General features: G+C 38.0%; 1 protein-coding gene across 3 annotated transcripts in view; it reads right to left on the bottom strand.

Annotated features, from left to right (window-relative positions):
• CHIC1 (cysteine rich hydrophobic domain 1) overlaps nt 1–25,833 on the bottom strand; it is a gene marked incomplete at its 5' end in the record, with an annotated part of 98,918 nt that extends 73,085 nt beyond the window's left edge. For 2 of the 3 annotated variants that reach the window (XM_081125720.1, XM_081125719.1), the window contains 2 exons: nt 15,152–15,206; nt 25,385–25,707. In XM_081125720.1, the coding sequence (XP_080981846.1) occupies nt 15,152–15,206; nt 25,385–25,707 (378 nt within the window). Of the gene's footprint in view, nt 1–15,151; nt 15,207–25,384 lie in introns of all 3 variants that reach the window. The other variant, XM_081125721.1, reaches the window with a different exon arrangement.
• Between the last annotated feature and the right edge of the window lie 1,164 nt (nt 25,834–26,997).

Consider the following 26,997-nt stretch of genomic DNA (forward strand, 5'->3'; position numbering starts at 1 on the left):
TTGGGGCTTGTGGACTTTTTACTTTTAGAAGGCCTGGAGAGAAATAGAGAGGTGTGAAGAAATATTCTGAATTCCTCATGCACATACAACTGGCCTATTTCAAAGATGGACAAATCTTATGCCTGGGAACTCTCTTTTGTGACACACTTTCTTGACTATTCATTTTTCTAGAATTTCTTGAACTTATAATTCAAACTTTTAAAAAATGAAACCAGTGCCCAGCAGGCATGGCTCACCAGTTGAGCATCCACCTATGATCTAGAAGATCGTGGTTCAATTCCTGGTCACGGCACGTCCCTGGGTTGCAGGCTGGATCCCCAGTAGGGGGTGTGTGGGAGGCAGCCAGCCAATCAATAACTCTCTCATCATTGATGTTTCTCTCTCTCTCCCTCTCTCCCTTCCTCTCTCTGAAATCAATAAATACACATTAAAAAAACTAAACTAAACTAAACTAAACTAAACTAAACTAAACTAAACTAAACTAAACTAAACTAAACCAGCAATAAAGCTGGGTGTAACTGCCCAGACAACACATGAAAACAGCATCAAGGTGTTAGCATCCGTAGGAAGATATTAATAAAGGAAGTGAAAAAGAAATCCAACATTGTTTAGCATAGTAAACTAAGGAGCTGAATCGGATGATAACCCTGCTTCACTAGGAAGCTGCAGCATTCATAGGCACCCCAGAGGATTGAAGCATTGCCCTGTCAAGGGGATTGACACCCCTCTCCCTTCCATATAGGGAGAAAGAACTGGCTTTCAATCTCCCCAGGGTACAACCAGTCCACTCACCCAGACTGTGGGGGGAGGTAATAAATAGTAAAAGGAAAATTCTTGTGCTGGGCACATGTCAGTAAAAGTCAGCATAGCATGGGGGTGGAGAGTGGGGAGGCGGGTGTTGTGGTACTTCTACTTTGAGGCATGTGCAGTGGGAGCCAAGATGGTAACCATAATGGTGTCTAGCCTGTCAAAGGGATTCAATTGGATAAGGGACACAGAACCTAGGAAGATCTAGCAAATGGAATGGTTAGAGGAGGATCCAGCACCAGCCCACGAAGAATTGGAAAACTGATTGGTTAATTTGAAGGAGAGCCTGGTCCTTCACAAGCCTGAGGTAATATAATACAAGCTTAACACAATTCTCTCTCACTCAGTAACATGCACTCACCTCTTTTGTTCCAGCATTCTCTCCATAGCAGTCATGCAGCCATAGCAGCCGCGTGGCCAGCAGTGGCGTGAACACCAAGCATAGACTCCAAGTGGCAAGCATGGGTACAGCAATGCAGTGCCAGTGGGAGTGTAGCCAGGAATACAAACAGAGCTAGCCGATGAGGACAAGGAATGAACTGGACTGAACCAATGGCACAGAATTTCTGGACACAGATTCTATTTCTGGGCATGATGAAGACAAGACTGGACTTTTTCCATAGTAGGATGCAGTTGAACCTGGGGAAGTCCTTTGAATTTGCTCCAGTTTCAATAAACCTTACCAGCCCAACAGGCATGGCTCAGGGGTTGAGTGCCAATCTAGGATCCAGGAGACCATGGTTCAATTCTGTCAGGGCACATGCCCAGGTTGCTGGCTCGATCCCCAGCAGGGGTCTGCGGGAGGCAGCCAATGACGACTCTCTCATCATTGATGTTTCTCTCTCTCCTCCTCTCCATTCCTCTCTCTGAAATCAATAAAGATATATAAAAGTAAATGAATAAACAAACCTTACCACTACACCACATCCTCCCATGCGTGATCCCCAAAATGCTTTTCTTGCGACACCTCAAGGACCCCATTTCCACTGGAAACAAAGGGAAACAAACAAAAGGTTTCCATTGGACAATTTCAAAAAAATTATCTTTATTACTGAAAGTATTACAAATGTCTCCCTTTTTCCTCCATTGATCCCCTCCACCATGTACCCTTCCCCACAGGCCTTCACCCCACTATTGCCTGTGTCCATAAGTTATGCATATATGCAATAAATTCTTATGTTAATCTTTTCCCACCCACCCCTGCCTTCCCTCTGAGATTCGTCAGTCTGTTCCATGCTTCTATGTCTCTGGATCTATTTTGTTTATCTGTTTATTTTGTTCATTAGATTCCACATATGGGTAAGATCATGTTACACTTGTGTTTCTTTGACTGGCTTATTTTGCTTAGCATAATACTCTCCAGGTCTCACTTTGCTGTCTCCAAGAGTAAGGGGATCCTTCATTTTTACAGCTGCGTAGGATGCCATGGTGTAAATGTCCGAAAAGATGCTTGATATGATTTCAATTTTCTTGAACTTGTAGAGACTTGTTTTGTGTCCTAACATGTGGTCTATCTTTGAGAATGTCCAATGTGCACTTGAGGAAAATGCCTATTCTGCAGCTTTGGAGTGGAATGTTCTGTAAATGTCAATTAAATCCATCTAATCTAGTGTGTCATTTAGAATCAGTTTCCTTGTTGATTTTTTTTGGCTGGAAGAGCTATCCAGTAAAGTCAGTGGGGTGTTAAAGTCCCCTACTATGACTGTATTGCTGTTGATCTCTCCTTTAAAGCCTTCCAGAAGTTGTTGTATTTTTTTCCCAACCTTTTTACCAATTGTTTTTGTTGTTGTTGTTTTTGCTTTGAGATGGGTAACTTGTAGACAGCATATATTTGGATCTTGTTTTCTTATCCATTCAGCTACCCAATGTCTTTTAATTAAGACTTTTAATCCAATTACAGCAGTTGCTTAAACATTTCTTGCAATGCTGGTTTGGCGTTGATAAACTCTTTTAGCCTTTTTTTTTTTTTTTTTTTTGGTCTGGTAAGCTTTTTATTTCACCATCTGTTTTGAATGATAGCCTTGCTGGATACAGTAGTCTTGGTTTCAGATCCTTGTTTTGCATTACCTTGAATACTTCATGGCATTCCCTTCTGGCTTGTAGGGTTTCTGATGAGAAATCAGCTGACAGCCTTATGGAAGCTTTTTGTAGGTAACAGCTTGATTTTCTCTTGTTGCCTTTAAGATCTTCTCTTTGTCTTGAATTTTTGGCATTTTAATTATGATGTGTCTGGGTACTGACCTCTTTGGGTTCTTCTTGCTTGGGACTCTCTGTGCCTCCTGAATTTGTATGACTTTTTCCTTGATCAGGTTAGGGAACTTTTCTGCCATTATTTCTTCAAACATTTTCTCTAACTCTTGCTTCCTTTCAACCTCTTCTGGCACTCCTATGCTGTGAATATTCATACATTTCATGTTGTCCCACAGTTCACTCAAACTGTCCTTCTGTTTTTAAATTGTTTTTTCTTTTTGTATCTTTGATTTTTTTCTACCCTGTCTTCTAATTCACTAATCTGATCCTCAGCTTCCCCTTGTCTGTTCATTCCTTCCAATGATTTTTTAAATTTCTACTATGTCATTCTTAATTTCCTTCATAGTTTCTGTATCATTTTTCATGCTGTTGAGCATTCTTATGATCAGTATTCTGAACTCTATATCTTATAGACTGTTTATCTCCATTTCATTTAGCACTTCTTCTGGAGAATTCTTTTGTTCTTTCATTTGGGGTTTTGTCTCCCCATTTTCGCTGTCTGTTTGGATTTGTTTCTATGTATTAGGTAGATCTGCTAGGATTCCCAGTCTTTTGGATGGTTTGTGGTGAAGGCCAATGTCAGACGCTGTTTGTGACTGTCTTTGAGTATCCTTTGGGAGTTTTTGACACTCCACAGCTTGTGGTTTCTTCTGTTGGAGGTGTGTGTGTTTGGACAGGACCAAGATGTGCACCAAAGTCTGTTTTTCCAAGCTCTGAGTCCACAAGCAAATCAGGTAAAGACTCTAAGCACTCAGAGGCTGTTATGCAGTCTTTTAATGAGCCTCAGGCTGTAGGAACTCCACAGGATGGGGTGGCTGATTGTTATCAGTCTCTTAAGGAGCCTCAGGCTATAGAAACTCCACAATGTGGGGCCAGAGGTTTTCCAGCAGAGTGGGGCAATTGCTCCCCCCTCCCCCCCAGGCAAAAGCTCCTTGGAAGGTAAATGTCTGCCTGAGAAAGAAGTCCTCTGCTATATCAGGGAATCACTCAGCACCGGGTCCCAGATAGATGCCCTCTGATATCTATTCCCTCAGACAGGCCCCCTGGATTCTCTTCAGACAGTTCAGGTCCATTCTGTCTCCACCAGAGCCCAAGGTGAGTGGCTGCACACTAATCTTTGTGTCTTGGCCTTTTAAGAGGGTGCCTGCAATTACAGCTATCTTTCCCTGGCAGACAGAAACCCTGCTGCTTTTCACAGAGAGATGGTATGTGAGCACCCTTCTCAGTTCTTGTGCTCTGGGTTGGGGGGCTCAGCTTGGGATTTAGACCCCAGAGTTCTCAGTAGGTACTGCCAACAGCTGAGATATCCCTCCAGACCTTCAGCTGCTGCCTATGAGAGCCCAGCCAGCCTTCTTGTGCCTCTCAACTTCCCACCAGTCTCTCTGTGGTCACCAATTTAGGTCCTTGGTTATGAGGGTGTTTCCCAGCTGGTTTTCAGTTGCAGTTGATTATTCAGGGTTGTTTTTCTGTATTTGAGTTGTATTTCCAGTTTGGTCCTAGGATAGTGTCAGTGTAGCTTTCACTCAACTTGCCACCATCTTAGATCTCCCATTGGAAATATTTTAGTTCACATTCTAATTTTATAATTGAATTTGCCATCTTTCCACAAATACATTGTCATTCAAGAGATTTTTATAATAGCAATTTCTTTCATTTGAAGAAGGCATTTATGAATAATTCATATAAAATAATTCTAAGTCTTAACTGCTGCTTCAAGTGAATTCTTTTACATGATCAGGATGGAAAGGTAGAACATACTAGACAGTGAGGCCAAAATCTCACACCAAAGGGTTCTTTGTATCCTAAAAAGTTATATGGCCATATATTTTCTAGTGTTAAATCAGCCAGAGACTATCTCTACTTGATTATTGTTATATAAAATGATTTGTCATTATACCTCAGGAGAGATATAAAGTATCTAAATTCGAAAGGACATATTATTAGTGGGACCAGAGAATAAACCATTACTCAGATGAAGAATGTAAAAGTTGAAAAATCAATTAAAAATTAAAAGCTGGTGAATAGAGAAAATGGGTTAATCAGGGTGAAACTGGGATACACTGATGTACAATGGTCACCAGCAACCACAGACTTACATTGGGAAGCTAGTAAGTACCTGACAATATACTACAAATTTTATATATACCCTCTCATTTAATCTTTACAATAAGAAATGAAGTACTACCATCATCATTACTAATTTTCTTATAAGAACAGAGACTCAGAGAAGTAGCTTGCCTAATCTCACAAAGCCAGTAAGTTATAGACTTTGTATTCCTACCCAGATCTAATTTCAAAGCTTGTTTAATTACTCTATACCGTTTCAAGCTAGCTCCTATTTTTTAGGAGGCAAATGAAGCAAATAAAGTATAAAATACCTTTTAGGAGGTTTTCAAGATGGCAGTGGAGTACGTGGGTCTTTCTTGCACCTCCTCCCAGAACCAAACTGAAAATAAAACTGAATTGGCAAACATCCGCCCTGAATTAGTAACTGAAGACTAGCCGAAGAACAGACTTTTATTTATTTATTATTTATTTATTTTTAAAAAAAGTCTTTATTGATTTCAGAGAGAGGAAAGGAGAGGGAGAGAGAGCTAGAAACATCAGTGATGAAAGAGTCATTGATCCGCTGCCTCCTGCACACCCCCACTGGGGATCTAGCTTGCAACCTAGGCATGTGCCCTGATCGGGAATCAAACTGCAATCTCCTGGATCATAGATCGATGCTCAACCGCTGAGCCACTCCTGCTGGGCTGAAAAGGAGACTTTTAAACAATGAAGGGCAAAAACCACCTCAAGACTAGTAGAAAAGGCAGGGTCATCAGAGAGGTTAGCCCGGCTCCTACCAGCAGCAGGTTGAGGGCAAGGAGGGATATCTCAGCTGTAGAGGGTTCCCTGTGGAGTGAGGTCTGGACCCCAGGCTGTGCTCTCCAGCCCAGAACTCCAGAACCAGGGGCAGCTGCTCATGCAGCATCCAGTGGTGAAAAGCTGTGGGGTTTCTATCCACCAGAGAGAGATGGAACCTACCAGATTTAAAGCCACTTTTTAAAAAAGGGCTAAAGTACACTATTTTAGTTCTAAGCCACTCACCCTGGGCTTTGGTGGAAAGAGGACGGTGTGGACTGGAGTAGCCTGAAGAGTGTCTGGGGTGAGAGGCATAGAGGATAGAGGTAGTAGGGTGGTAACTGGGATATGGTGCTGAGTCATCACTCCCCCCAACCCTGATATCGCAACAGCCATTTTTCCTGAGAAGCACAAGCCACTCCAACAGCAGAGGACTTGGGAAAGGCAAAAACACCACCCTTCCAGGATACAGTTTGCCACACCCTAAAGAATTCCACTCACCCTACCTTACATCTCGATCCTTGCTGAGGAGACAGCCATCTCAGGAAGCAGCAGTCTCAGGGAGTGTCAGTGGCTGGCTTTGGGCAGGGTCATTCCCCCCACATTCACTGGAACCTGGCTGGTGCTTCCCTTCCACAGGAGAGCTGACTCCTGGCTTCCAGCACACCCCACTAGCCTGCCTAAAAAGTACTCCACTTGGCCAAGGTCAGAGAAATAGTCCAGGTACACACCCACCATCATCTCTGAAGTCTGAAAGTGTGCTAACTCACCTTAGGGCCCCCTGTGTGCAGCCCGCTTAGAATATCATCTTGGTCCCTCCTGTGTGCAGCCAAGACCAGTGGAGCTAGTCCCAAGCTGCGGATCACTTGAAGCTTCCAACAGGGTTTGGAGAGCCAAACCTGGACAGCTTCTGACACTGGCTAGCAGCACACAAAACAATTAACCTCAGACAACATAAGAGCAGGATCCAAAGGGAAAGCCTAGCAGGCACTAAAATATGCTGAGAAGAACTTCGTTAGCATTTTTTTCTCATTATTTTCATTCATTTTTCTTTATGGCTTTGGTATTATTATTGTTCTTATTATTTCTTCTTTTTTCTCTCATTTCTTTCATATCTTTTATATGCCTCCTTTTTCTCACTCTATTTTTAATATTTTAATTTTTAATATGTTTTTACTGATTTCAGAGAGAGGAAGGAAGGAGGAGAGAGAGAGAGAGAGAGAGAGAGAGAGATCGATGATGAGAGAGTCATTGATAGGCTGCCTTCTGCACGTCCGCCACCAGGGATCAAGCCCGCAACTCAGGCATGTGCTCTGACCAAGAACTGAACCGTGACCTCCTGGTTCACAGGTCGATGCTTAACCACTAAGCCACACCAGCCGGGCCACTGTTATTTTTGTTTTATCTTTATTGTTGAAAGTATGACAGATGTCCCTTTTCCCCCTCACTGACCCCTTCAGAAATTAAAGGTGCACCACCTGCTACCCCAGGCCTTCACCTTTGCACCCACCCATGCCTTCCCTCTGAGATTCCTCAGCCTGTTCCATGCTTCTGTGTCACTGGATCTATTTTGTTCATCACTGTATTTTGTTCTTGATATTCCACATGAGTGTGATCATATGAAACTTGTTTCACATGATTGGCTTATTTCACTTAGCATAATACTCTCTGGGTCCCTCCATGCTGTCTCAAAGTGTAAGAGATTCTTCTTTTTTACAGCTGCATAGTATTCCATGGTGTAAATGTACCACAGCCTTTTAATCCACTCATCTACTGATGGGCACTTGGGCTGTTTCCAGATCTTAGCTATTGTGAATAGCGCTGCTATGAACATAGAGGTTCATATATTTTTTCTGATTGGTGTTTTGGGATTCTTAAGATATATTCTTAGAAGTGGAATCACTGGGTCAAATGGCAGTTCCATTTTTTATTTTTTGAGGAACCTTCATACTGTTTTCCATAGTGGCTGAACCAGTTTGCATTCTCATCAGCAGTGTACTAGGGTTTCTTTTTTTCCACATTCTCATCAGCACTTGTCATTTGTTGATGGTAGCCATTTTGGCAAGTGTCAGGTGATACCTCATTGTCATTTTAATTTGCATCTCTCTAATGACTGGTGATGTTGAGCATTTTTTCATATATCTGTTGGTTATCTGTATGTCCTCTTTAGAGAATTGTCTATTCAGGTTCTTTACCCATTTTTTAACTGGATTGTTTGTCTTCCTCTTGTTGAGTTGTATGAGTTCTTTGTATATTTTGGATATTAACCTCTTATCAGATGTATGATTGGCAAATATGTTCTCCCATACAGTGGATTCCCTTTTCAATTTGAGCACATAAGTTATATATTGGAAAAGACACTAAAGTAATTTCAGTAGCATAAATAAATATTAAATATCTACAACTATAGTCTACATATTTAAATCAGAGAATGATTAGCATGTGATCACACCAATATAAATCACATCATCATATCAAGAGATACAGCAAAAGTATTTGGTAAAATCCAGCATCCATTTATGATAAAAACTCTCAGCAAGATGGGAACAGAGGGATCATAGCTCAACATAATAAAGGTTATGTATGAAAAACATGTGGCCAATATCGTACTCAATGGGAAAAAAACTAAAAGTGTTATCCTTAAGATCAAGAACAAGACAGGGATGTCTGCTTTCACCACACTTATTCAACATTTTGTTGCAAGTCCTTGACAAGGCAATCAAACAAGAAGAAGAAATAAAAAGCATCCAAATTGGAAAGGAGGAAGTAAAACTGTCAATATTCGCAGATGACATGATACTGTACATAGAAAACCCTAAAGACTCCACCAAAAAATAACTAGATCTAATAAATGAATTTAGCAAAGTCCAGAAATTGGTGGCATTTTTATACATCAATAACAAATTCTCAGAAGGATAAACTAAGAAAACAATACGATTTACTATTGAAACAAAAAATGTAAGGTACCTAAGAATAAACTTAAACAAGGAAGTAAAAGATCTGTACTCAGAAAACTATAGTATACATTGAAGAAAGAAATAAGATGCAAACAAGTGGAAACATATACCATATTCATTGCCTGGAAAAATTAATATCACTAAAATGTCCATACTACCCAAAGCAATCTAAAGATTCAAAGCAATTCCTATAAAAATACCAATGACATATTTCAGATCTAGAACAAATATTCAAAAATTTTATATGGAACCAAAAAAGACATAGAACAGCCACAGCAATATTGAGAAAGAAGAACAAAGTTGGAGGGATCACAATATCAGATATCAAATTATACTACAAAGCCTCTGTAATCAAAATGGCCTGTTACTGGAACAACAACTGCCATATAGATCAATGGAACAGAACAGAGACCCCAGAAATCAATCCACACCTTTATGGTAAATTAATATTTGACAAAGGGGGCAAGAGCATTAATGGAGTAAAAACAGTCTCTTAGATAAATGGTGTTGGGAAAATTGGACAGCAACATGCAAAAAAATGAAGCTAGACCATCAACTTATACCAAACATAAGAATAAACTCAACATGGTTAAAAGCCTTAAATGTAAGCCACAAAACCATAAAAATCCTGGAAGAAAATAGGCAGTAAAACCGCAGACACCTCTCGGAGCAATGTTTTTGTTGATATGTCTCTGAGTTCAAGAGCAACACAGGAAAAAACAACCAAATGGAATGACCTCAATCTAAAAAGCTTTTGCACAGCAAAGGAAATGATCAACAAAATGAAAAGGCTCCCTAGCTGGTTTGCTCAATGGTTAGAGCCTCAGCCTTCGTACTGAAGGGTCCAGGGTTCAATTTCAGCCAAGGGCACGTGCCTTGGTTGCAGGCTCTATCCTGGCCCTGGTGAGGGTGTGTACAGGAAGTAACCAGTCGATGTGTCTCTCTCACGTCAATGTTTCCCTCTCTCCCTCTCCCTCGCTCTGAAAAGCAATGGAAAAAATATCCTAGGGTGAGGATAAAAAAGAAAAAAGAAAAGAAGCGAGAACCACCATATTCGCCAACGATTCATCTGATACAGGGTTAATCTCCAAAATACATAAAGAACTTACACAAAACACCTGGAAGACAAATAATCCAATAAAAAAAATGGGTAAAAGACCTGTAAAGAAACTTCTCTAAAGAGGAAATACACAAGGCCAATAGACATAGGAAAAAATGCTCAACGTCACTAATCATCAGGGAGATGCAAATTAAAGCACAGTGAGTTATCACCTCACACAGGTCAGAATGGCTACTATCAGTAAATCGACAAACAAGAAGTGCTGAGAAGGATATGAATAAAAGGGTACCTTAAATGCACTGTTGGTGGTAATGCAGACTGGTGCAGCCACTGTGGAAAACAGTATGGAGTTTCCTCAAACAATTAAAAATGGAACTGCTTTTTGACCCAGTGATCCCACTTCTAGGGATATATCCTAAGAATCCTGAAACACCAATCAGAAAGAATATATGCACCCCTACATTTATAGTAGTGTTGTTTACAATAGCCAACATCTGGAAACAGCCCAAGTGTCTGTCAGTAGATGAGTGGATAACAAATTTGTAAAAAATAAACAAAAAAGAGCAGTGGTAAGCAAACAATGGAATACTACGAGTCTGTAAAAAAGGAGCTCTTACCCTTTGCAACATCAAGGATTGACCCGGAGAGTATTATGCTAAGCAAAATAAGCCAGTCAGAGAAGGACAAATACCATATGATCTCACTAATATATGGGATCTAATGAACAAAATAAACTGATGAACAAAATAGAAGCAGAGGCAAGGATACATGGAATAGACTTAGAAATGTCTGAGGGGAGGAGGCTGAGGGAGACTGGATAAAGGAAAGTGAAGGGATTAGCTAAAGAACATATATGCATAGCCCATGGACATAAACAATAGTGTGGTGAGGGTGAATGAAGACTGGGTGGAGGTGGGCAAAGGGAGAGAAAATGGGAGACATCTGCAATAGCATCAACAATAAAAAATTTAAATAAAAAAATAAAAACAAAATATACCTTTTAGGTTTAAATTATATGGAATGTACTATGATCACAGTGGCAATCCTTGAAAAAATAAGTCTGCTGTCTTTTTCTGCCCCCTCAAGCCCCAAATGAAGCTGGGGAGAAGACTGGGAATAGGACAAAAGTGAGGAGAGTAAGCTGTTGGAAAATTTATCATGACAAAAAGAAGCTACTATTAGTAGAAGTATTTTACCCCATTCTCAAAGAGTTTGGATTGACAGGATAAATTAAAAGTAATTAAGGTTTACCAGAGGGAAAGGGGAGTGAGGGGAGGCAGAAGAAGGTAAAGGGGGGATAAAAGGTGACAGAAGGGGACCTCACTTTGGGTGGTGAGCACACAATACAATATACAGATGATGTACTATAGAACTCTACACTTGAAAACTATATAATTTTATTAACCAATAGCACCCCAATAATTTCAATAAAAATTTAAGAAAGTAAATTAAGGTTTGAATAGGCAATAGTTACATGTTTCAAAAATCAAAACAATACTAAAAGATACTCATACATTGGTCTCATCCTTACCCTTGTCTCCATCCATCTCATTCCTCTTCTCCCATGAAAGTAATCATTTGTATTAGTTTCATGTGTATATTTTTAGAAGTACTTCATATAATTATTAATATGCTTATTTCTCCCCTTTATTATACATACTATACATACTAATTTGAACCTTGCTTTTCTCAATTACAATATGATAAAAATTAACACTAACATATTAAAGCCCTTTATAGAATGAAATTATTTTAAAATATGACCAAAATATATACTGACAAATAACATTATTCTAATAGTAAAATGAGACAGAATTATATTAAATTACAGGTCTCAAAATACAAAAAGTTAAGTTCTTTTAAGCCTAAATCAACATGTTTGCTACCAAGCACTCAGCTCTTAACCATTTGTAAATTATTGAGTATTTTGTAATATAACAGCTTTTTTCTTTCTTCATCTACATTTCTCAAGTAACAAAAATGTGTAAATAACCTTTTGCCTTAGTCAGAGCCTTATCCTTTGTACTAAGTTAGCATTACTGCTGTAGGAAAACATTGTTTCAAAACGTAAGAAGTCTTTGACTACTATATCTCCACCTTAGAAGAAATTACTGAATGTAGAGGAACCAGGAAACAGAAAGATAATTTATTGCAGTGAGTCCAATTTTAGAAACTCATACTATCTAAAAGGTAGAAAAATAAGCAAAAGATTGATGCTAATTGATGCTATGGATGTATAACAAAATCAGACCACAGGATAGTTTCAAAAAGAGTGATACAATGTTGAACAATGATAACTTTGTTCACTCTAAAACATGGGAAATTAGATTGCCTGCACCCGCCTGGAGCCAGGGGTTCTCCATCCACTCCACATCCAGAGTGAGATGCAGCCACACACTGACAGAGAGGACATGGGGAGAGAGATGGTAGCCAGGCTCCAACTGGAGCTACTGCTTCTGGTGTTGCTCCTACCCACGCAGATTTTCTCAAATAAAACAACTGCTGAATCATCTTCCAGTAACCCCTCCCACAAAACCTCGACTACACCAAGTCCATGGAATGCCACCACCAAGAAGTGGTGTTCTGTAGTCAACAGCCATCCTCTTCGTGATCTTGTTCTCTCTTTTATATCTCTACTGTTAAAAGACTCAGGCCAAGAATCATCTATACTTCTCCATCTTCCAAACCCAATCCAAATGGCATCTAGACCTCCAGTGTGACAAGGAAAAAAACAGGTCTTCATTGAATCCGCTAATTCCACACCTAATTTTATTGACGCAGAAAATATTGAGGATCCCAGATTCATTTTGTTTGAAGAGCATGTGCAGGGTTTGACTAGATGATGAATGTAGATATTAAATCTGCTGCAGTTTCATGTATAAGATGAAGAGACACATCCAAAATTAGTTCAGAGATGATTTCCTTAAATCTGGCTTAAGTATGGACACATAAGATTCTATATTGAAAATGAATAGATTTTATCTTACCTAGAGATAAGGGATGGATGGGATTTGGAAGAGAGTTAGTTTTCATTTGGTTCGTTAAAGCTATAAGGCCATAAAACAGGTAATGCAAAATTAATGGTTCTATTTATATGTACATTAGAAGGAACTTTTCAGGTGTTACTGTAAATTCACAGTACTAATTTAATGCCCATGTAACTCTAAATAAAGTTTTACATTGTTAAACTATCACTCACACTGTTCTCTTGTGAAACAAACTCTTTCCTCTGAGGCTTTGGATTTGACACTGCATTTGACTTTTCTAAAAATACGTTTTTATTGATTTCAGAGAGAGGGAGGGAGAGGGAGAGATAGAAACATCAATGATGTTTCGGCATGCCCCCTACTGGGGATCGAGTCTGCAACCCAGGCATGTGCCCTGACGGGGAATCTAACAGTGACCTCCTGGTTCATGGGTTGATGTTCAACCACTGAGCAACACTGGCTTGGTGCATTTGGCTTTTTATGTAGTAATTGATATGTGCCAGGACAATGATGTATTGGAATCTACTCCAAATCCAAGCATAATGAGTAAATTTTGCTTATATACTTATTACTTACTCCTATTCAACAAGAGAGCCAGATTCATTTTACTAAACTAATTCCAAAGCGCTGAAATACACGAATCTCAACTAATTTCAAAATTCTTATTTCTGCATATTATTGAATACTTACAATTTAAAAAATGATTTGTTTTGAAGGTAAAATTGACAAATCTTGCCCGGCCGGGCATGGCTCAGCGGTTGAGCGTCGACCTAGGATTCCTGGTTGGGGCACATGCCCGAGTTTCGGGCTTGGTCCCCAGCAGGGGGCCTGCAGGAGGCAGCTGATTAATGATTGACTTACCATTGCTGTTTCTCTCTCTCTCCCTCTCCTTTCCTCTCTCTGAAATCAGTAAAGATATATTAAAAAAAAATTGACAAATCTTAAAATTGAAAAAGTGAATATGTGAAGGAACCAAAACTGTAAATAAGGTATTTGGGAGATGAAGACTGAAGTTTTTTTACTCAGGTCCTAACCCCCTTCCCCTCTGACAGCTGTCAGTCTGTTCTCTGTAACTATGAGTCTGTTTCTATTTTGTTTGCTAGGTTATTTTGTTCATCAGATTCCACATATAAGTGAAGTCATAGTGGGCTGGGTGAAAAAGGTGAAGGGATTAAGCAAAGGGAAAAAACTCATAGACACAGACAACAGTATGGTGATTACCAGAGAGAAAGGGGGGTGAGAGGAGGTAGAAGGGAGTAAATGGGGGGAAAACGGTAATGAAAGGTGACTTGACTTGGGGTGGTAAACACACAATACAATATACAGATGATGTATTATAGAATTGTACCCACATTTTATTAACCAATGTGACTCCAATAAATTCAATTAAAAGAAGACTGGAACCTTAGTTACATTAAATTCAGAAAAACTTTTATACTTTCTGTACATACTTTTTAAAAAAAATCTATGGATTGGAATAGCCACATTTGGAACACTTTCTTTTATTGGTCAATATTTTTAGATAGTTAGAACATGATCCTAAGCCTAATGGGGACTTGATTCTGGAAAGTAAATCTTTTTGCAACTGCCTCGATGCGCAGAAACCTTTTTGAAGATAAACACTTCCTAAAGTCTTTTGTTCACATGGTCACATACTGATGCTTAGACGTTCTAGTATCTTGCATGGTCACAGTAGTGTTGATAACCAAAGTAATTTTTACCCCCATCTTTAGAAACTTACCCAGGAACACCATATACAACAGATCTCAAGCTACCATGTGTGAATGAACATTCCGCTTTGTTTCATACCTGAATGCTGTACATCTATTTTGGATTGTACATTGTGTTTGTGTATTAATGTTTTGATTCACAGTAACTTCTCATGTTATGGAATTGATTTGCATTGAAAACAAACTGTAAATAAAAATAAATGGCTGAAAGAAAAAAAATAAAAATAAAACATTGGAAATTACTGACCTAAAGGAAAACAGTTATAGTTACCAGGTCTGAGAAAAATGACAAAACTGTAAAAACTAAACAAGTAAATAATAGCTGGCATTAACAGACAATGAACAAAATAATTGGTCATAGGCACAGCCTTCAGTCACTAATGATGCAGCCTCCAAGTACCCTGGCATCTTGTTATTAGATTTCATTACCAGTGAGTCAAACATTTGTCAAAACACCGAATAAGCCATAAAACAATGTTTTTAGAATTGAAAAGTTCAAAGCAAACTCTCACTTACCTTCCCTGTTAGAACTGAAGGAAATTCAGTATCAAACTTGTTGCTCAAGCCAAACCTTAAAAACAAAGACAGAACAAAATATATTCTACCCAGAATATTTAACTCTCTCCCATTTTTTAAAAAACAAAAACAAAGCCATGCATTTTTCTTTTGATGTTGTGATTTTAAAACGTGTTCTATAAATAATTTTAGATATTTATAGAGAATAAATATTTGACTATTACCCAAATTAATAGTAAAAGAAATTAACTAGATCCATGATAGGGGATTAAAAATAATGAATTAGAGAAACACTGATATAGAACTGGAAATATAATTTTTGACTGAAATGTTTCTGTTAAAACCCATTTTAGTTGATAACTGTTGGGATTGGCTGATGGGTAGTATGTGAGGGGATTTTACTATTCTTTCTACTTTTGTGTATATATGAAAATTTTCCTAATAAAAACTAATAAAACCTTTGGAACCATTGACTTTAACAACTCATGATCAGTTACTATTCAGAAATTCAATGGTCGATCCTTATGATTGACTTTTATGTATATGTTCAACCCATTTTAAGAAAACAGATCCCAGCCTTGAAAGCTGTGACTCTCTTCAGTATGCTCACTGAAATCTGTACTAGGAAGTCAAAATGAATTTTATAAGCCTTTGTTTGTATACTTGTTAATTTCAGAAGGCATAAAACAAAGGTCACTTCCTACATGTTGATGATATATCATAGTGGCTACAATTTTTTGTTAGTGATTGATGGGTTGTAAGCAAAAAGGAAAAGATACTAACATTTATGGAGAACGCTTTGTGAGGTAGGCAATAATAGTAAGTTACCAGTAACTATGGGCTTACTATGAGCTAGATACTGTGCTAGGTAAATAAACTACCACTTCTAGACTTAACAACTTTGCAAGAGAGGTATTGCTATCCTGGCTTTACAGACAAAGAAGCTGACACTCAGAAATTTTTTTCCTAAAGAGTAATTAATTAAATGACCTGCCCAAAATTATATAACTACTAAGGGCTGAACCAAAATTCAAATGGCAATCTTTAAGTTCTTTTTGCCCTATATTAAGCTCCTGGAAAACAGAAACTACTATTTATTTATTTTGCTATCTTCCATTATTTTTAGTAGCATAATGGAATCTTGCAGGTGTTTAATAAAAGTTTGTTAAATAGTAAGCTACTATACTGTTTGATTTAACTGATTTATGGCACTTTGGTCTTAAGGTCACTTTAAAGACCTTAATAATCCAATGTCCTATTAAAACTCTATGTGAGAATATTATATTCTCCTCATATTATTATGATAATAGCTTCTTTTCAAGGACACAAGCCAGTCTTAAACACAAAGACTCTCTACTTAGCATCTAGTAGCAAGGCACATATCTGTGCATAAGTATACTATACCTATATGTTTAAAATGTATTGTATAACAACAAATTCTATATTTTAAAATGGTTGAGAAAATTAATTAGCAATTGAAAACAGAACTTAATTTTATTTAAAAAAATACTTCCATTACTTTTCCAGGTGTCAGTACAACATATAATAAGAACATAATATTCTCATAATAACATTCCCTTTAAATCTATACATAGACACAAGAACATAGCCAAACTTAAAAACAAAATAGTATACCCTGCACATGAGTTTTTATGGCAACTTTCATATGCTGTTTGAGAAACTGACATTCTAGCATTAAATATATATTTGCAACTGTCTGTTAACTCAGAAATCAATATTAACATGACAAATATTTAGTAGAGCAAAAATCATATTCATTTAAATTATATTTAGCTAAATAGTGACTTTATCACTAGTCAAAAAGATGTAATTTAATTTATTATTCCACAAAGAGTAAATTCATATTGTGGAATATATATAGGTCTCACTTTAGAAGGTAGACATGATACATTTTAAAGTAGAGCTCTATTTACATATCTTGTTTAAATGCCCTTTAGATGCAATGTCAATTAACATGTTCCTACCTCCATTAGATTGCTGCCATTTTAACTTTTTCCAGCTGTCATTCTTTTACTAGATATCAAATATGTAGAGGATATAGACACATATATCCACCAAAATTTGTGGACTATTTCTATTATTTTAAAAATTCTTATTTTTCTTATTCCCTCTTTGCATTTATCACAAGATAAATGAACCTTCCTTTCTACTGTTTCCAAGTTCATCTTGTCTTCTTTGTTGCCAAATTCAACCTCCTCTTCTCAGAACTCTTCCCCTTGACATTGCAGCTTGTGACACTGTTGATCACACCCTTCCTAACACTCTTCCATTCTTTCGCTTTCCTCTAACACTCTTGCCTTTTCCCAAAATTTAGCTTTTAGTCATCTGCTTCTCTTTCTAAGGAAGATATAACAGTTTATTTATATTTAATAGCTTTGACAATTACGTCTATGTTGACGACCATCAAATCTATATCTCTAGTTCTATATTTTCCAGTATGCTCTAACCCCTCATCTCTAATTGAATACTAAAAATTCCATTTGGATATTGTGCTGCAAAATAATAATACCACAAGTCAAATATGTCTCAAATTAAATGTTATCTTTTATTGTAAACTGGTTGCCCTTTTCAAATTCCTCATCTTTATTAATGGCAATATTGACTCTCTTTAACCTAGACTTTGGTTTAGTTTTTGGACCTTCCTTTTACTTTTTTTTTTTTGCATGTTGCATTTATTCAGTTGGTTCCAAGTCCTAGTATTTGTTCCTTTGAAATCATTCTTATGATTCCTTCCTTTCTGGTGCCACTGTTGTGTTGGCTCTTGTCTTTGCTCATGCAGTTGATCCTGCTTCCTCTCCTTAGTTTAAATCCTATGTAGACTTCAAGGCTCAAGTCAAGTGCCAATGCCTTGAATGCTCAAGCCTTTATGGATTCTCCTTTTCTCTGAACACTCATAGCCACTTCTAATGTGTACTATACAATTCAACAGTTAATAAATTTATTTTTATTTTTTGCTGTTCCATATAAATATCTTTAAAAAAAAATCTTTATTGATTTCAGAGAGAGGAAGGGAGAGGGAGAGAGAAAGATAGAAACATCAATGATGAGAGAGTCATTGATCAGCTGCAGCCCGCAACCCGGGCATGTGCCCCGACCGGGAATCGAACCCCGATCTCCTGGATCCTAGGTCGACGTTCAACCGCTGAGCCACGCCCGACTGGGCTCCATATAAATATCTTAAAGGCAATTTTCCTGTTAGCTTTTTAAAGCAAGACCGGAACTTTGTTTTTTGTATTCTTCATAGAGCTTAGCCCAGTGCTCAAGTTCTCAAGAAATATTTGCGATATTCACATTACTATTTTTCTACTCCAATATAAAAATGGATTGATTTTTCTAAAATATAAAAAGTATATTAGAAATGGTAAGGAAAGTATTATTTTACTTCTTAAAATACTCCTTTATGGCCTACATACATCTATTTCAAAATGGTATAAACATAGGCAGACTAACCACAATATACTTTCATAATTTTGGCTAAAAGGCAGCAGTCCTGTTCTTGCCTATTAGGGATTTCTTACTTAACTTTCTCTATTAGAGACTCAGCACTTAAAAAGACTACTTAATTCAAATAACCTTAAGCACAACATTTCACTTAGTAGCTATTTAAAAAATGTTGAAATGGCTGCTGCTGAGTAAAAACAGTTGTTTCATAAACAAACCATTAAGTTAAGAACTGTGAATCCATAAAGGTTAGAGAAGCTCATCTACCCATAGTACTGATAAGTGATAAACATTAGCCAAGATGCGGGGTTCTTTAGCATTAGACAAACAGGCACTTGGGAACTGCTCATGCTGTCATTTTATTGGCTTCATTAGATATAGAGCTTATTACATGTTTGAGGCGGACCCAGCTGGTGGTTACTAATGATTGTATTTTATTTGTCAAATGTCTTCAATGCTTCAAATTTTAATTTTTTTGACAATTCTTTACAGTAAAGAAAATCAGGGCAAAGAAAGGTGGGTCCTCTTAGATGTTCTTCCCTCTTCTCTCCCTCCCTATACCCTTCACAGTTTATAATCTTTTTGAAAATGGCTATACATCAGCCTTTGAAAACCTTGTACAAATTAAAATCCATGTGTTCAGGTTGTTTAAGAAAACAAATAAAAGCATAGTAAAATTCTGCCAACAAGAAACATGATTTAACTAGAAAACTATGCATTTATAGTAACACTGATTCTAAAGCATGTGCACTGAACTTTATTTACTATACCAAGGAAAAGGAAAACCTATGCCATATGATTCAAAAATATTTTTAAAAAAAATTGTTAAATCTCTTTAATATTTTATATGGAAACAATCATGTCTTGCCACACTGTAAAATGGCAAGTGTTACCATAGCTTTAGTGTTCTCAAAGCCTAAAATCTTATAAAATATTTACCTTATACAAACACAAATTAACAATGCTTCACTGTAATTTCTCAAAGACAGCTATTAACAGAAAAGGCATTCCATTCACTGATTTGAGAATTATTAATATTTTTAGTGCTAAGTTTTTGCAGAAATGCACTGTTTGGCAAATTTGGCGTTTTTCAATTCTATATGTAATAACTTCAGCTCTTTTAGATTAACTCTAATGAGACAAATTTATAAATACCTGAGAATTGGTAACCTATCATCTCTACTAACCTCTATACAGGTGTACTATCAAGCGTAAATATCCACATATTTTAAGTAATACAGAGTGTGTTTAATGTTTATAAATAGAAAAAAAATCTCATGAGATAGAATTTTCCTTGTATTTCAATACATTGGATCCAAATAGTTACCCTAAAAATATCAAGAGGAAAAGTCATAGATACTAAATTATATCATTCAGATGTATAGTATTTCTGAAACACTTAATACTTCCAAAAAACACTTCATTATTTGTTTCTAGAACTTCAAATCGATGGAAGTTAATTTAGCCATATCTTTTTGGAAATTTGGAAAAAGATCCCCAAATGTCCACTTATGATATCCACATTTATAATGTCCCCCTCAGAACTGGAATTACAATTAGTGTGTTTAGGTCATTCTACTTTTTAAGAAGTTATAATTAATCGCATGTTAAAAGATTAATATTTTGTTTAAGTAACTAGAAAGTCAATATATTAGGAAGATACAAGTAGATGGGTTTTCTGACACATGGGCTTGTTTAATACAGCTTTCAGATGTAAACCCATTGCCTATCCCCCCCTCAATCACTAGTGATATTACTGTATCCACATATACTTATGCTCTGAAACACAAGTACTCTCCATAGCATGACTCAATTAACTAGTATTTGTCGAGGGCCTATAATATAATATGCACTATGGTGTTATTAAAGTGAACCAGTATTGCCCAGCTGGAGTGGCTCAGCAGTTGAGCATCAACCTATGATCCAAGAGATCACAGTTCAATTCCTGCCTGGTCAGGGCACATGCCCCGGTTTCAGGATTGATCCCTACTGGGGGGCGTGCAGGAGGCAGCCAATCAATGACTCTCATCATTGATGTTTCTCTCTCTCTCTCTCTCTCTCTCCCCCTCCCTCTCTCTGAAATCAATAAAGATATATTTAAAAAATAAATAAAATAAAGTGAACCAGTATTGAGTATTACTAAAGTAAACCAACATTTATTCAATTCACTTTTATTGAGTATCTACTCTAGCTAGGGCAGAGATTGAGGACTCGGGGGAACCAGAAATTGTTCCTGCCATTGCAGCTTACAATTTAGTGGGAGTAGAAAATACTTGCAGGAATTGGTGACATATGGAGAGCTGGAGTGAGGGCAGTGGGTACTAGAGTACTAGATGAAGTCACTACCTTAGAGGCAAAGAGATAAGAAACAACATGTTAGTAACAGGAAAATATAAATAGTAAGGGTAAATGTCAGGAGATTAGGCTGATAGGTTGGCAGAGTTCAGGTGTGTGTGACGCATTATGGAGCTTAGATTCTATCTGGCAGGTAAAAGGGAAACAACAGAATAGTTTTAAACAGGAAAGTGGTGTCTTAATCTAGCAGCAGGCTAAGGATGAATGTGAAGGTGACAAAGATGAAGGCAGGGCTAGTTAGTGTGATGAAAGAGGCCTGAATTAAGGAAGTGGTGGTAGGGAGAATAATAAAAGTTTGGGTCATATATTGTTTATACTTGCTGATTGCTTAGCTGTGAAAATTGTGAGTGGGAAAGAGGAACCAAGGAAAAATAACAAGATCAGTAGAGGTACATTTAACTGAGATGGAGAATATAGTAATAGATGGGATTTTTTTTGAGGCGTTGAGACAGGGGTGAGAAGGTGTGTGGGTGGAATGACTTCTGTATTGAATATGTTGAATTTAAGATAATGGTGGGCCATAAGGTGAGGAAAGCCAAATAAAAGTCTAAGAAGAGTCTGATACAGAGATACATATTTGGGAGACATCAGATCATTGAAACCATGAGAGTCAAGATGTGATCATCTAGGGGAAACAAGGAATGAGAATAATAGTAGGCTGAGAACAAACCCCTGGGGATTACTGGTATTCAAAGGGCAAGAGAAGAGAAACCCATGAATGAGACAGTTAAGATATAGCCAGAAAAATACAAGAACAAGGAGAGTGAAGTGGTCAAGGAATTTCTGGGTTTGTTTGACTGGAAAAAACATTTTTTTAAACCAGAATTTAAATACCTTTAGGCAAATCATATACTTTCCAGTTCAAGTAAGAACCCATCGTTATTCATGCTGCATCATTTTCTGTGACCTGTCTTGCCTCTGAAGGTCTGTGTGTCTGTGATCCAGGGAGTAGAAGTATCCAAGAAAGACGAAGTCATTATAAGTATCATACATAGGCATAAGGACCAAAAAGGGAATAAAAGATGCCCACTAATTTAGCAACAAGAGGATCATGGTGATCTTAAGGTCAGTTCATCTGTGGTCATGGTGGCAGAATCCAGATTACAGAAGGGTGAAGAGAAAATGGATATGGTGAATGTAGCTACTCTTAAGAAATTTGGAAGAGGAAGAGAGACTAGACAGTAGCTAGAGGGGAATGCAGGTCTATGAAGGCTTTTGTTTTATTTTGTTTTTAAAGAATTATACTCTTAATATGTTTATAGGCTGAGCCATAGAGGCAGAGAGGAGTATTAGAGAGACACGGGCTGCCTGATGGAGCACGATCTGAGAGGAGACGGCAAGAGAAGAGTATGGAAGGCACAAGTGGAGGGATGAGCTTTGGGCAAGTGGAGAGACTCCTTGACCTTAGAGATTGGAGGAAGAGAGCACTGGAATTCAGACCTAATTAAGATCTGATGCAGGTTTTTCAGCAGGGCAGTGACATAATTAAACTGTGCTTTAAGAAAATTAGTTTGGCACAAGCATGCAGGATAGATTGGAGTGGGGAGGGGTGGCTTCCTCTGGCAATAATTCAAGCAGGAGATGATGGCAACCCAAACTAGAGTGGTGCCAGTAGAAATGGATACAAATTTAAAAATCTAATATACATTTCAAAATGCATGATGACATAATTCTGGGACAGACTGGCATAGGACAATTTAAAGAGAATGAAAAGGCAACATGACTTAAGGATTTGAAATATTTTCGGAAAATTAGAATGGTGCTATCAGGGTCAAAAATGGCGCAACTGGAATGCAAAGCCAATGCGGGGAGGGAAAATGCTGGGTTTAAGATATATTGCATTTGAGGTGATGGTTCTCAACATTTAAACTTTGAAAAGAAACAAAGTCCTCTATAGAACAGATGACTGCATAGAGAATTGAAAACAAAAAGAGGTAGAGAATAAGAAATATTTCATTTAGACAGGGCAACTCTAACACTCCTATGTCAGAAAAAAATTAAACAGAACCTGATATTTTAGATGTCTCTGAATTAGATGAACTATTTCCTAAGGATCTTACTTTACCTGATATAAGGAAGGTTTTCCTGTCATTGACAGGCCAAAGTCTCAGATCAAGTAAAACTTTCTCCTAAACATTTAATCTTTTTTTCCAAATCTCAGACATTTGACATCAAATGGTGAGAGAATGTGCACAATAAAAAATAATTTTCCAAACTATATGCATTGGTTAGCAATGCAATTACTGGTTTGCTGCTTTTCAGGTTTCAGCTTCGATTAATACCAACAGTTGCTACCAGCACCACTATTTCATACTCTTAATTCCAGAGCCTTTAAGCTGGGAGAGATATTATAACTATCATAAGGACCTGCACATGGCAAGTGTCAGTGCTTTGCTTTTAATAACAAATAGGTTGGTAAGTACTTCACGACTGTGTGAAGAGTAGAATGGAACCACAAATAAGTTTCAGGGAACTTAAATTCTGTTTTTTTGCTCTTTGTCTGTTCTCTGAATTTTAGAAAATAGTGAGGGTGAGGAGTGCTGGAATATAAAATACAGCCTGAAATAAAAACCTTTTCCTGTTCAGTTGTGTTAAATAATCTGCATGGAAGTAACTTTTGTGCCAGAATCATAATTAGTTTGGGTTAAAAAAATGTCTCCCTAGTGATAAAAGGGATGGAAGTAAAACAGTGCAGAAAGCTGGCATCTGGTCATTTAATCTATTGATTACATTCTTCCACCAAGAAAAACTGTTAAAATTGCCTAACCAAAAAGTAGGTCTAAAAATCTCCCAAACTCATCCTGTATTTATAAAAATCTTTCTTAATACATTTCATGCAAAGATCACAAAAGTATATTATAAAGAAAATACTCGACATGTTAAAATCAAAAGTTAACATGATAGGCCCTGGCCGGTGTGGCTCAATTGGTTGGAGTGTTGTCCCGTGCACCGAAGCGTCTCGGGTTCGATTCCCAGTTCACGAACACACTTGGGTTGCAGGTTCTGTCCCTAGTTGGGGCGTGTGCAAGGGGCAGCCGACTAATGTTTCTCTCACATCTATGTCTGTCTGTCTGTCTGTCTGCCTCTCAAAACAGTAAAACATATCCTCCAGTGTGGATTAAAAAAAAGCTAACATGATGGGGGGAGGTGATACATGTTATAACGTGATTTCAGATAATAGAAACATATAAACTCAGTTGAAAATCAAAGGGGCTAGGGGAGCGATTATCAAAATTAGAGGCAGCATGACTTGATAGTAAAAAAAAAAAAAAGCTGTATTTTGAAAATGCAATAAAAAGATAGCACAGTTAAGAGGATGAGCATGACCCAATACTCAAACTTTTAAGTATTTACAGCCCAAGCACATAAAAATGAGAATGCAGCCTTCAAAGCCCAGAGAACCAATAACATTTCCTTTTGCTTTGCAACTACTACTCTATGAGGTTCCTCCTTTTATTTTCTCAAGTATTACCCAAAATTTCAATTTTTAAAAAAAGTCACTCTGCATAAGTTTTCACAAAATCCTCCTCAGCTTCTGGGGGACTAATTTCCATACATATTTAATATTTGCACATTTAATATTCAGGCATACAAAATCTCCCCCAAGTATCTTAAATTACCTCAGAGCTGAAAGTCTTTAGAAACCATCTATCCGAAAAAACTCATTTTACAGATGGAGAAATAAAAGCTCAGGAATGGGAAGTAACCTGACGAAGGTCACAGGGCTCGAAAGAAGCAAAGTTGGGACTCACAACTAAGAACCCTCACTTTCAATCCATTAGTCCTTCTACTTTTCATAGATGCCTTTCAACCCGAATCTCTAATTGTGTGATATTTGGGGAAAGTCACAGTGAGGGTGGATGAAGACATGGAAAGGATAACTGTATTCATTCATATACGGTAAGGACTGGATAGGAAAAATGTATGGATGATTATGTAGGTGCGTGGGAATTCTATAATATTATTCACAAAATATATCATATTTCTGTTTTGAAAAACACACACACACAAAAACAAGTCTAGGTCTTGTCAAATGTCACAGCAGTCACCGTATTCCACCAGACACCAATCTTAGCAGCAAATAATCTTCTGATACATCCTGCAGTTGAAAGAGTATTCACTTGCCAGCATACACAGAGAAGCAAGGACACTCACCCTTACTCCAATCCCTCTGGCTCCCAAACCACTCACTTCCCTGGTCCTATGCTCACTGTTTACCTGGCGTTGGTAAATTACATTTGCATTCTCACTTCCTATACACCTAGCTCCCACGATTTCTCCATTTACATAAGGTGTCGTTTCCTAATTGTATGCTTCAGTAAGCCCTCCCCCACTCCACTGGCCCCTTAATCACCTTCTCATTTCTCTGTTGCCAAATCTCAGCCTTTTAAAACCTCATAACCCCCTCTCGCTTACACGGTGATGTGGCCGGAGCCCCGCACCAAAACAGGGTCGGGGGCATATCTCCGCAGATGCTCCTCGCTCACTACCCGAGGCGGTGGTGGCGTCTCCTCCTCCTGCTCCTTTTCTTCTTCCTCTTCTTCTTCTTCTTCCTCCTCTTCTTCTTCCTCCTCCTCCTCCTCCTCTTCCTCTTCATCCTCCTCATCTTCCTCTTCATCCTCCGGTCCTGATACTGACGACGACGACGACGGCGACGACGACGACGTTGCCGCTTCTTCTTCCTCCTCCAGTTCCGAGATCGTGTCGAACTCCGCCATGTTGGGCAGCAGGATGCTCATCACGTGACCCCTCGATCCCCGCTACCCACACGTATGAGTTTGAACCTGCTGAGATGCTGGAAGAGGAGGGGGAACGAAATGAAGAGAGAAATGTATGGGAGGGACCGAGTTTGAGGAGATGCGCCTGCGTGTTGGGGCAGACTGTGGTGGGGGTTTGGAGGCGGGGGCAGGATGGAGAGAAGAGCAAATCAGTGTACGCTTGCGCAGCTCTAAGCGAAGAGGGGCGTTAGGGGTGGACGCCACGGAATGATGGGGGTCCGGTCTGCGGGTGCTGATCTTAATGCTGCTCTTTGGTCTTCTGCTACTTGTATCCGGGGTACTTTACTTTCTACTAATCAATAGTGAGTATTATTACCTGCTCCCATCCCCCACTGAACGGAAAGCATATTCTATGAAACTGAGGTTCGAGCTTTGCCCCAAAGATCTCAAGGTATATACCAATTCATTACGTTCGTTCAGGATTACAGTTTAAAGGACTTTAGCATCAGAACTTTCCCATACTCTAGAAGGCATTTTTATTCACATTTTACCGAAGAAAAAACTTTTCTATTATTACTTCTATTCCTACTGTTTAATACTTATAGAGGGCTTTCTAAGCTAGGTACTCGAATGTGCACATCTCATTTAATACTTCATAACCTTATAAAATATGTACCGTGATTATCTCATTTTACAAATGGAAAACCTAGATGCAGAGAGGATAAGTAACGTTTCCAAGGTCATGGAGTTACTAAATGGCAGTTCTGATTTTAAACTTGGGAGCCTCTTCTGATTCCAAAGCCCAGGACTGTTAACCAAAGGACTGAAGTTGTTTGGATAGGCTTTGTAGAGTAGTGTCTTTTGGGCTTCTTCTTTAAAGATGTTTGAATTTTGGAGATTTTTTGAGGGGTGTGGTGGAGGGGAATGGGAGTGGTGGTGGAGGGAGCATTCTAACCTAAGGAAACATTAATTAACATCATCCATTTTCCACAGACTGAACTAGACTTTCACATACAATATCTCAGTTAATCTTTAAACAATCCTGAGAGATAAGCATCATTGTATCTATTTTATAGATGGCACAACAGAGCCTCTGGAAGTTTAACTAATTTATTAAGGTCTGTGGTGACCTTTTGTTCAAAATTTTTTATTTCCAATATTCTATCTTCACAGCCACTAAATGACATAGAGATCACATATTTTGAGTTTCCAATCCATGTCTCAAACTATTTCATACTTCCATGTCATAATTCAGGGATTATTATAACAGTAAAGTCACACACCTGCTAAGTAATAAAACAAATACTATAA

This window comes from Miniopterus schreibersii (genome assembly GCF_964146895.1).
Source record: "Miniopterus schreibersii genome assembly, chromosome: X".
Taxonomy (NCBI): Eukaryota; Metazoa; Chordata; class Mammalia; order Chiroptera; family Miniopteridae; genus Miniopterus; species Miniopterus schreibersii.